This window comes from Cyclopterus lumpus, chromosome 5 (assembly GCF_009769545.1).
Source record: "Cyclopterus lumpus isolate fCycLum1 chromosome 5, fCycLum1.pri, whole genome shotgun sequence".
NCBI classification, from domain to species: Eukaryota; Metazoa; Chordata; class Actinopteri; order Perciformes; family Cyclopteridae; genus Cyclopterus; species Cyclopterus lumpus.
The window spans coordinates 27,909,304-27,922,643 of NC_046970.1; the positions used below are offsets into that span (position 1 = coordinate 27,909,304).

Below are 13,340 nucleotides of genomic sequence, written 5' to 3' on the forward strand. Positions count from 1 at the left end.
TCTTGACCCGTAGACTTCTGCTTGGATGGACGATGGCTGAAGCGTGACTGGATTCCTGGCCCTTACAAGAGCTCCTCCTCCTCCTCCTCCTCCTCCTCCTCCTCCTCCTTCTCCTTCTCCACAGAGCAGTTTCTGATAAATAATGTAATGCAGTTACAATGTCAACACATGTGCACTCTCACTGACAAGGAGAAGCAGAAAGCAATGAGCCTCGTTCCTCCTCGACATCTTGCCCCTCCCCTCCCCATAAACAGGAAACAACAAATAATACGGCCGTTGTGATACTACTGTCTATAAACCTGCACAATAAACAGTCTGTTCACTCAAATACATGCTTTGGATATAAGTACCTCTATCTGTTCATATAGTGAGGGAAACACACACACACACACACACACACACAGGAGATTCACTTTGGATTATTATCATCATCATGATTTTGGACAGTAAAAACTTGCACGGAACAAAAAAGCAAAAGATTGCAGTTAATATTCAAAAACACGACAGAGATGAAAATGAAAACAAACGCAGTCTGGAAACTTTCCAAAGACGTGAAATAGTCCTTCATTTAGCATCATTTCTCAAAAGATCAAAGGTTTCAAATACTTTCAGTTTCCCGGCACCAATATTATGCAGGACTATATTACCCAGAATTAAAAGGGGAGAATAAATATATAGAATATACATACTATATTAGTACTCAGAATATATATACTATACTGTATTAGTACTCAAAATATCTACAGTATATATATATATCATATTTTTATAAAAATATATTGTATATATATCATATTTCCATAAATACATATTATATATAGAAATAAATATACAAAGACAAAATTAACTAAGACATCCAGTTAACTATGTTTTCTGGGTACTAATATAATAAATGTGTTTCCCACTTTTAATTCCAATTCTAGAATGATTCATTCGTTTAAAAGTAGGCTTAGTGAGTTATACATTCCTAAAGATCTAAATTATTGACGAAAGACGAGGTGAGGTTTTCTGCATGATCATTTAATAAATCACAGCGTAGTTTCTCTTTGTTCCAACGAGCCGACCAGATCAAGAACAGATTAAATTATTACTTTAGGTTTTAGAAAAGTACGCCTTTCTTTCTGCAAATGCTCAATTTAATGACATGACAGATAACCGGATGCTTCAGTGACATCCCAAGATGACGGACATTGCTTATTAAAGTGTGCGGATTGTGTGTGAATTCCTGTGTGTATTGTTTTGCTTTGCGTATGCAGTAATTCTGTGTCTCTGATTGATTTCTTTGTCTTATTGATCCTCTAACAAGTATATTGAGTTCAAAGTGTTAAGTAAGAGTTAAGTAATCCAAAGGTAAAGGTGATGTAGGAGTTCTCCAATGTTCCCTGTGTGTGCGTGTGTGTGTGTATGTATATATACATATACATATATATATGTATATATACAGTGCATCCGGAAAGTATTCACAGCGCTTCACTTTTTCCAGATTTTATGTTACAGCCTTATTCCAAAATGGATTAAATTCATTATTTTCCTCAACATTCTACACACAACAACCCATAATGACAAAGTGAAAACTGTTTTTTGCAAATTTTTGCAAATCTATTAAAAATAAAGAACGAAAACATAACATGTATATAAGTATCCCTCAGGGTTCAGTCCTTGGTCCTCTTCTCTTCTCTCTGTACACCAACTCTCTCTCTCTGTCATTCTCTCTCATGGCTTCTCCTACCATCGCTATGCTGATGACACCCAACTGATCCTCTCGTTTCCCCAATCTGAAACACAGGTAGCAGCACGAATCTCTGCCTGTCTGACTGACATCTCTCAGTGGATGTCTGACTGACATCTCTCAGTGGATGTCTGACTGACATCTCTCAGTGGATGTCTGACTGACATCTCTCAGTGGATGTCTGACTGACATCTCTCAGTGGATGTCTGATTGACATCTCTCAGTGGATGTCCGCTCACCACCTGAAAATTAACCCGGACAAGACTGAACTTCTCCTCCTTCCAGGAAAAGGCTCTCCCACCCACGACCTGATTATTAACTTCAACGACTCAGTGCTGGTTCCGACTCCGACTGCCAGGAACCTCGGAGTGACGCTCGACAGTCAACTCTCTCTGACTGCCAACATTCCCGCAACAACACGCTCCTGTAGGTACATGCTGTACAACATCAGGAGAATACGACCTCTTCTCACTCAGAAGGCGGCACAGGTCCTGGTCCAGGCTCTGGTCCAGGTCCTGGTCCAGGTTCTGGTCCAGGCTCTGGTCATCTCATGGCTAGACTATCGTAACTCCCTCCTGGCAGGTCTACCTGCTAATGCCATTCGACCTCTACAGCTCATCCAGAATGCAGCTGCTCGACTGGTCTTCAACCTCCCGAAATTTACCCACAATCCTCCGCTCCTCCGCGACCTTCACTGGTTACCGGTGGCTGCAGCATCCGCTTCAAAACATTGGTACTTGTGTACCGTGCTGCGAACAGATCGGGTCCAGTCTACATCCAGGACATGGTCTAACCTCACACCCAGGACATGGTCTAACCTCACACCCAGGACATGGTCTAACCTCACACCCAGGACATGGTCTAACCTCACACCCAGTACATGGTCTAACCTTACACCCAGGACATGGTCTAACCTCACACCCAGGACATGGTCTAACCTCACACCAGGACATGGTCTAACCTCACACCCAGGACATGGTCTAACCTCACATCCAGGACATGGTCTAACCTCACACCCAGGACATGGTCTAACCTCACACCCAGGACATGGTCTAACCTCACACCCAGGACATGGTCTAACCTCACACCAGGACATGGTCTAACCTCACACCCAGGACATGGTCTAACCTCACATCCAGGACATGGTCTAACCTCACACCCAGGACATGGTCTAACCTTAGATCCAGGACATGGTCTAACCTCACACCCAGGACATGGTCTAACCTTACATCCAGGACATGGTCAAACCGTACACCCAGGACATGGTCTAACCTTAGATCCAGGACATGGTCTAACCTCACACCCAGGACATGGTCTAACCTCACACCCCAGCCCGTTCACTTCGCTCGGCTTCTGCCAATCGGCTTGTAGCTCCTTCACTTCGAGCTAAACACTCAACAGTCACGACTGTTTGCTGTGCTGGCTCCTCATTGGTGGAACGAGCTCCCCATTGACAGCAGAAAGTCTCTACACCTTCCGTCGCAAACTAAAAACACATCTTTTTCGACTATACCTTGAATAGGGAAGGTAGAGCCGTAGTAGCACTCTAGTAGCACTTAAATGTCCCTTACCGATAGCACTTTGTTGTTTAGCACTCTAGTAGCACTTAAATGTCTCTTACCGATAGCACTTTGTAGTTTAACACTTTAGTGTGACCAGGAACCCGATGATCCCTCTGACAGAGCTCCAGTGTTGTTCAATGAAGAGAGGAGAACCTTCCAGAAGGACAACCATCTCTGCAGCACTCCACAAATCAGGTCTGTTTGGTAGAGTGGCCAGACGGAAGCCACTCCTCAGTAAAAAGCACATGACAGCTCACCTGGAGTTTGCAAAAAGGCACCTGAAGGACTCTCAGACCATAAGAAACAACATTCTCTGGTCTGATGAAACAAAGATTGAACTCTTTGGCCTGAATGCCAAGCGTCATGTCTGGAGGAAACCAGGCACTGCTCATCACCTGGCCAATACCATCCCTACAGTGAAGCATGGTGGTGGCAGCATCATGCTGTGGGGATGTTCTTCAGCAGGAGGAACTGGGAGACTAGTCAGGATTGAGGGAAAGATGAATGCAGCCATGTACAGAGACATCCTGGATGAAAACATGCTCCAGAGCGCTCTGGACCTCAGACTGGGGCGACGGTTCATCTTCCAACAGAACAACGACCTGAAGATAACAAAGGACTCTGTGAATGTCCTTGAGTGGCCCAGCCAGAGCCCTGACTTGAACCCCATTGAACATCTCTGGAGAGATCTGAAAGTGTCTGTGCACCGACGCTGCCCATCCAACCTGATGGAACTTGAGAGGTTCTGCAAAGAAGAATGGGAGAAACTGCCCAGATATAGGTGTGCCGAGCTTGTGGAGTCATACCCAAGAAGACTTGAGGCTGTAATTGCTGCCAAAAATGCTTCAACAAAGTATTGAGCAAAGGCTGTGAATACTTATGTACATGTTATGTTTTCGTTCTTTATTTTTAATAAATTTGCAAAAAACAGTTTACACTTTGTCTTTATGGGTTGTTGTGTGTAGAATGTTGAGGAAAATAATTAATTTAATCCATTTTTGAATAAGGCTGTAACATATCAAAATGTGGAAAAAGTGAAGCGCTGTGAATACTTTCCGGATGCACTATATATATATATATACATATACACACACGTATACACACATATGTGTGTATATGTATACACACATATATACACACGTGTGTATGTGTATATATATATATATATATATATATATATATATATATATATATATATATATATATATATACACACATATATACACACATATGTGTGTATATGTATGTATATATATACATACACACACACACACACAGATATATAAACACGTACATATATACACACATACATACATATATAAATACATATATACATATGTATACACATACACATTTATATAAATATACATACACATACATACAGTATATATATACACATATATAAATACATATATACACACATACATACATACACATATATACACATACATACACACACACATACATACTGTATACATACATATATACACACATACATACACATACATATACACATATACACACACACACACACATACATACACATACATACAGTATATATATATACACATATATAAATACATATATACACACATACATACACATATATACACATACATACACATACACACACATACATACTGTATACATACATATATACACACATACATACACATACATATACACATATACACACACACACATACATATATATACACATACATACACATACATACACACACACACATACATACTGTATACATACATATATACACACATACATACACATACATATACACATATACACACACACACATACATATATATACACATACATACACATACATATACACACACATACATACTGTATACATACATATATACACACATACATATATATAAACATACTGCACACAAACCTGAAATGAAATGGCGGTTTCCAACCTTCAAAATAAAACAATGTGTACTAATGAATCCGGATTAAAGGTTCAAACACAAAGAGATGTTTCCTCATCAGATTGTTTTTTATTTAAAATATCTAAATATATATTTATTTGATCTTGTTTAAAAAGAAAATCTGATTCATCTTGGAAAGTATCCAGCTCCTTTACTGTAGTATACAATAACTACTCTATATTTGATTAATATTGCAGCTGCATTGATGTGTATGTTGCATTGTGAGCTCCTTTATATCCTGTCGGCCGGTGTGAGCTACAGCGATGCATTAATATTCCATAAGATCTTCACACGTATCTCTAAAGAGAAAGAACAGCTTTCCAGCTGATCCAGGAGGCTTTTTAAAATATTTTATTTTGCTTAATATGTTTTTTCTCAACACATAAAAGAAACTCTGCATCCTTCAGCTCATCGAACACGTTCAACATCAACACGTCTGGAGATACAAGGTTTTCACTGGACAGGAACACACTATAAGCTGTCGGATCAAATGTACAATAAGGACCTCTGAGCTGGAGGGAAAGGACTATTAATAGTATGTATTCATGACCAACGCCGTCAGGCTACATATACTGTATATTAATCAAAACATTGAAAATGATAATCCCTTTTCACCACATCGTGACTCACTTTGCAAAGCTCTCGAAATGCATCTGTTCTTAAGTTATTTCATCATTCTCCCCCCCAAAAAACAATAGCACCTGCACACACACACACACACACACACACACACACAGTACAGACCTCTGTGAGAAATCTTTGGGTTCTCTGATGTGCTTTGGAATGGGTGACGGTTTGACACTTCAGTCCTTACACAGGTAACAGCTAACGTGTGTGTGTCTGTGTGTGTGAGTGTGTGTGTGTTAGGAGGCGGCTGGCTTGCTGTAGTCTTCCACCCCGGTGATGGTGGCTTTGCAGAAGAAACAGTCCTTGTTGTTCATCAGATGCTGGTTGATGCAGGCTCTACACAGAAGACAGCAACAAAACACATTTAGATAACCATGTGATACGTCTCCTCTCACGTATGTGGAGGTCAAAGGTCAGAACCTCAAAACAAAAGATCACTGATTAACATGTTTGTTTAATGTGTTCGAAGAATATAATAATGTTCTCATGATGCGTTCAGGCTCTGCTCAGTGAAAATGAGTACTGGCTGAAGGTAGATGATAACGTTCTCATGATGCGTTCAGGCTCTGCTCAGTGAAAATGAGTACTGGCTGAAGGTAAATGATAACGTTCTCATGATGCGTTCAGGCTCTGCTCAGTGAAAATGAGTACTGGCTGAAGGTAGATGATAACGTTCTCATGATGCGTTCAGGCTCTGCTCAGTGAAAATGAGTACTGGCTGAAGGTAAATGATACCGTTCTCATGATGCGTTCAGGTGTAATCTAGTAAAATGTAGAGTTGGTGATGTTTTCACATGAATATAAAATAGATATTAGAGATGAATTATAAGCTGTTTACACTACATCATTAAAACTAATAATAATGTAATTCCTCATCATATGAATTGTTTGTTTTTATAAAGAAAAAAAAAAATAATTAACACTAAATTTAACACAAAGCAAAAGAAGCATTTAGATGTTTTTTTTAATATTCTGGATCCTTGTAGACCAGCTGCTCTAATCAAACAACAACATGATCTATATCTGTGAATATGGATCACGGATGATCGGCTATTAGTATTATTAGTACTATACTATTTACTATTAGTATTGGAGGCCACGAGGTCGGGGGGTGAAAGCGAGCCCGAGTTTGGCCTCGGCGCGGATTACAAATCAGCGTTGTGGTTTACTCCTCGTGACAGCGCTCTCAATCAGCGCCCGGATAATCCATACGGCTGCTGAGCTGGCAGCTAAATCAAGCGCACCTCCGGGATAACATGAAATATGCATCGAGGCATGACGCGAGGTCGGCAGCCCACACGCGGGGTTTTCAGCCACAATCAGCAGTTACCAAACAGCTGACTCACGGCGTGTGTGTGTGTGTGTGTGTTTGTATGCGTGTTGGTTAGATCGATGAACAAGGCTCCTGCAGACATTAAGGAATCCAACATTATTTTTATCTTATTATATATATTAAAATATATTACAAATGAAATATAATCAGTTCATAATTATTTATTTTTACAACATTATGTGTTCAATATTTTTTTGTTTCATTCATGAAATCCATTGACCCTGAAAGCTCAGCAATGAGAATCTAATGCTGCGTTCACACCAAAAGCATTGTGAATATTACTGGCGCGAGTTTACTCGCCCGACTAGTTGTGGTTCATTCGTTTCATTCGCGCCGTAGAGCTGAAGAAATAACCACCAATTCTGCTTTATACTTTATAATCAAAAGCCCTCATGTCTGGCTTCATAACATTAATATCATATATATATATATATTTATACATAACATCACCCGTAGGCTCACACAGCTCGGTGACTTTCACGACTACGTCTAGATGACTGTCTCTTCCAGCGCTCTAGAGGAGCAGCAGCCAATTAGAGTCACCGACGTCAATGATGAGCGTCTCAACGCCGATTGGCTTTCGCCACTCTTATTAAATATTTCAACTTTATATATGTACACATACACAACGGATGGAACGGATCAAGAAACTCTCGGAATACAGATCGCAGTATGTTTAAATAAAATAAAATAAAATACCTTTTACAGATCCCTGATCACAGGTTTTGTTTTTACTAATAGCCGATCATTGATCCATATTAACAGATAAAGATCCCTTTGTTGTTTGATTAGAGCAGCTGGTCTACGAGGATCCAGAATATACTTACCTTAACTCTCAGTAAAACATAAACAATTCTTAAATGTTGTACTTTTACTTTGTTTTTTCTTCATAAAAACACAAAATTCAAATGATTAAGATTTAATATTATTGATTCAAACATATATCTTTCTTTCATTCTTAATGAAGTGTAACAATGAGCTTTAGGAAGTTAAACAGCTCATAATTCATCTCTAATATCTATTTTATATTCATGTGGAAACATCTGGATTTATTCTAGTTTATCACCAACACTACATTTTACTAGATTAGACCTGAACGCATCAGGAGAACGTTATCAATTACCTTCAGACAGTACTTATTTTCACTGAGCACATGTTCTACTGATCACATGAACTACTAATCACATGTTCTACTGATCACATGTTCTACTGATCACATGTTCTACTGATCACACAAACTACTGATCACATGTTCTACTGATCACAAAAACTACTGATCACACAAACTACTGATCACATGAACTACTGATCACATGATCTACTGATCACATGATCTACTGATCACATGAACTACTGATCACATGAACTACTGATCACATGAACTACTGATCACATGATCTACTGATCACATGAACTACTGATCACATGTTCTACTGATCACATGAACTACTGATCACATGAACTACTGATCACACAAACTACTGATCACACAAACTACTGATCACACGAACTACTGATCACATGATCTACTGATCACACAAACTACTGATCACACGAACTACTGATCACATGATCTACTGATCACACGAACTACTGATCACATGTTCTACTGATCACATGTTCTACTGATCACATGATCTACTGATCACATGTTCTAATGATCACATGAACTACTGATCACATGTTCTACTGATCACATGAACTACTGATCACATGATCTACTGATCACATGTTCTACTGATCACATGATCTACTGATCACACGATCTACTGATCACACGATCTACGGATCACATGTTCTACAGATCACACAAACTACTGATCACATGAACTACTGATCACATGTTCTACTGATCACATGTTCTACTAATCACATGTTCTACTGATCACATGTTCTACTGATCACATATTCTACTGATCACATATTCTACTGATCCCATGTTCTACTGATCCCATGTTCTACTGATCACATGATCTACTGATCACATGATCTACTGATCACATGTTCTAATGATCACACAATCTACAGATCACACAATCTACTGATCACACGATCTACTGATCACAAAAACTACTGATCACACAAACTACTGATCACATGAACTACTGATCACATGTTCTACTGATCACATAATTTACTGATCTACAGATCACATGTTCTACTGATCACATGAGTTACTGATCACATGATCACATGTTCTACTGATCAAATGATTTACTGATCACATGATCACATGTTCTACTGGATACTGGAGGAGAAAACTGTATTTTCTCTGTGATGGTTAGGGTTATTTAACTAATAATATATATATATATATATATATATATATATATATATGAGTCACAAAGTATTATTTAAGAATATATGTATATATATATATATATTCTTAAATAATTTCTTATAATCTTGTTTTTAGATTATTATATTTGAGCATCATACTTCGTGATTCATGCAACAGAAATTTTTGTCCTCCAGATTCTGCAGGACTTTAGTAAGCGTTTGTGAGTGAGGAGGCAGGAGATGAAATGTGTGTGTGGGGTGTTACACATGAAAGAACATGTGTGTGTGGGGGGGGGGGGGGGGGGGGGGGGGGGGGGGGGGGTTACACATTAAAGAACCTGTGTGTGGTCTATTTGTGTGTGTGTGTGTGTCGTGGGTGTTTGCGGACTCACTTGCAGGACTTGTGGGAGCAGGGCTTGAAGACGGCGGAGATGGAGTGAGCGTAGCAGATGGGGCAGAGGTCTTCCTCACTGGTCGGCTACGATGGAGAAAGAAAAACGTTGACAGCTCTGCATGTTTTTGATCATTGTTTTTACAATAATAATAATAATAATAATAAAATCTTCTCTTTCTTGCATGTTAGCATAGCTTAGCATAAAGACTGGAAACAGAGGGAACTATTAATATGTAATATCCGTTCAAAAACACCTTTTAGAGACAAAGTTTTTATGAATATGCCCCAGTGCATCATGGGACATCTGCATTAACACCAAAGCGGTTGAGAAAAACTCCTCTCTGAAGGGCGTCTACATCAACATCATCATCATCACACCCGCTCTCGACTCTCAGCCTTTTTCGTCACTTTTCTTCCATCTGTTCACTTCTTATGTTTTCACTTTACAACCTTTCTTCACTTTCAGTGACTCAGTCCTTCCTCCCTCTTCATCCCTGCTCTATTTCCTCCTCCTTTCCTCCCATCTCTCTCCTCCACTCATCCTCCCATTCTCCTTTCGTCACCCTCACTCTCTCTCCTCATCTTCCACCTCCTTGACCTCTCTTCTCCTTCTCCCTCCTTCCTCTTCTCTCTCCTCCATTTATCCTCCCTCTCGTGTTCTCTCTTCTCCCTCCCTCCTTCCTCTTCTCTCTCCTCCATTTATCCTCCCTCTCGTGTTCTCTCTTCTCCTTCTCCCTCCTTCCTCTTCTCTCTCCTCCATTTATCCTCCCTCTCGTGTTCTCTCTTCTCCTTCTCCCTCCTTCCTCTTCTCTCTCCTCCATTTATCCTCCCTCTCGTGTTCTCTCTTCTCCTTCTCCTTCCTTCCTCTTCTCTCTCCTCCATTTATCCTCCCTCTCGTGTTCTCTCTTCTCCTTCTCTCTCCACCATTTATCCTCCCTCTCGTGTCCTCCTCCACTCCCTCCTCCTCCCTTCACACTCACAGGCATAACATATGGTTGTACTCCAACATCAGCTTCACTGGTTTCCTCCACAAAAAAACAAAATGACCTTTTTCTGGAGGAGAATTTACCGACTTTATTATAAAATAAACGTTAAAATCTCTTTATCTTGATTAATTGCACGCAAAACAATAAACAAAAAAAGGAAGTGATCTCCATATTTTCGGACTCATGAAGCGCTCATTGTTTATTTTCTCATGATAAGTCTGCGTATATTTTTAATGATTGCCAGGAAAATTATAACTGTGAACTGGAAGGATGCAAAACCATCAACAATAACTCAGTGGTGACAGAAAGGTTCATACAATGGAAGAAATGACTGCAAATTTACCAATGATACCTTTTTTTGTTTTATGTTAGTTACTTTATTTGATATATTTAGTGCATATATCATTTAATTGTACTTAACTTAGCCGTCAGTCCTCCCCCTTCAATCCTCCTTTTGGAGTGCATGTGTCAAAGTATATGCATGTGGATGGTTATGTAAATGCTTATGTATTTGTCAGTGTATATGTGCATGTATGTAATGGTTAGCTAAACTATTGATACTAATATTACTGTTTTGATTATTTACTATTTTTTATATTTGAGTTTATTTAAATGTTCTCCGTCCCCCCTCTTCGTCCACCCAGAAACAAACCATTTTAAGACATCACCTCATGCTCTGATTTTATATGATATGCCCCCAAATCCATCTGTCAACTGGATGGAATTTGAATTTGCAGCCTCTGTCAGCCTTTTGTGTTCAAAAATGTGTTAGAATTCAAAAGTCATACAGAGTTCAAGGAGGAAGTGAGGGACAGAAAGGATGAGAAATGAAACAAGAGACTGAGAGACAGAAAAGATGAGAGAGTGAAGGAAATACAACAAAGATCTCTTCGTGATTTGAAGGCCAGTGAAGATGAAAGCAGCAGGAGGTGATGTTGTTTCATCAGATCGCACACAGACCAGCACACACAAAGAAAATGAACATCTCCCTGAGGCAGAACTGTCATCTGGACACGGTGAACGCATGAGCGACCACAAAGAGACACAAAACCACCACAAACTGAAGAGTTGTTGCACAGTTAACATATCATTCATTAAAAAATACACATTCAGAAACTAGCTCAGTATCAGTTATTTAAAATCAACATTCAAATGCTCCACAGACTTCTATTCAGTTTGTTTTAATCCGGTATTTCCGCAGATGAAAGTGGCGTTGAAGAATCCAGGCGGTGCTGTTTCATCAGAGTGTACACAGAGTGTCGTCTGTACATGCATGGATTCACACAACCAACCGCAAAGACCCCAAACGACTAAAAGACACACAAATTGACCACAAAAACAACAAGATGCAAAAAACCACAGAGGGACTCATAACAACCACAAAGACTCAGAAAGACCACAAAGACTCAAAAACTGACCATAAAGACTCAAAAACGACCACAAAGACTCAGAGAGTGGAAAAAAGATCACAAGAACTAGAACTGACCACAAAGACTCAGAAATGACCATAATGACTCAAACAGACCACAAATAGACTCAACAAATGACTAAAGACTCAGAACTACCACAAAGAGACACTTTGCCTCAGCAGCAATGTTCATCATAGAAGGGAATTATAAAATAAAGTCTTGGATTACTGCCCAAAATATGTTTTGTAAGGTCATGGTGACCTTCGACCACCAAATCCTAATCAGTTTATTTTTGAGTTAAAGTTGACGTTAGTGCCAAATTTAAAACAAAAGTCTCCCCAGGCGTTCAGTCACAGCTGAGTTCAGAGACACTGTCAAGTGGCGAAATAAAAAAATAAATATCACAATGCAATCTGTCACATGCAGCAAAGGCACAGCAAGAGAGGCCAGTATTAATGTGCGTGAGATGCATTGACTAAGATGCATCTCATGTTTGAGCCCCGATGTTTTGAGCGGAGGAGGGGCCCAGAGGAGCAACGGTGGGATGTGATTGGTGCATGCGCTCAGGGAGCCGTCAATCATCTGAATCCTGAAATACCCGTGTGGAGAGGAATATGTGTCTGGTCTCAGGGCGAGCCGAGGGATGCCAAAAATAAGTGTGGCAGCTTGTTAAGGGCAAACATCAACAGATGACAGTGGAGTACTATGATGATGAGGAGTGTTGTAAATAAGGAATCATGTGAGGATAAAAAAGTACAACTGCATCATCTGTCAGTTATCGTTCACAGAGTTCGTGGTGACGTCATACAGATCAATGTATTCAGTTCACTGTGATGAGCTATAAATCCTCATATTTGACCAGTCAATGCATCTTAGTTTGTTCTCCAACCGACACTGGTATATCGTCATGCATTCAAACTGAACCCCAGAGGTTCTCCAGGTGTTTCCAGATGTTTTGGGAAACTGCACAAGTTAAAAGGAGTAGTATGCCCTTTGGTGTCTCCATGAGGGAGCTGTGTGAAAACAGGTCGCATCAAGGGTTGTTTCTGGAGTCGGTGTCGGTT

General features: G+C 39.8%; 1 protein-coding gene across 7 annotated transcripts in view; it reads right to left on the reverse strand.

Annotated features, from left to right (window-relative positions):
• Positions 1-5,582: 5,582 nt before the first annotated feature.
• LOC117730350 (E3 ubiquitin-protein ligase RNF123) overlaps positions 5,583-13,340 on the reverse strand; it is a 97,824-nt gene continuing 90,066 nt past the window's right edge. For all 7 annotated transcript variants that reach the window (XM_034532020.1, XM_034532021.1, XM_034532016.1 and 4 more), the window contains 2 exons: positions 9,880-9,965; positions 5,583-6,210 (listed from right to left, as the gene is read on the reverse strand). In XM_034532020.1, coding sequence (XP_034387911.1) covers positions 6,111-6,210; positions 9,880-9,965 — 186 coding nt within the window. In that variant the 3' untranslated portion in view covers positions 5,583-6,110. The remainder of the gene's footprint in view (positions 6,211-9,879; positions 9,966-13,340) is intronic.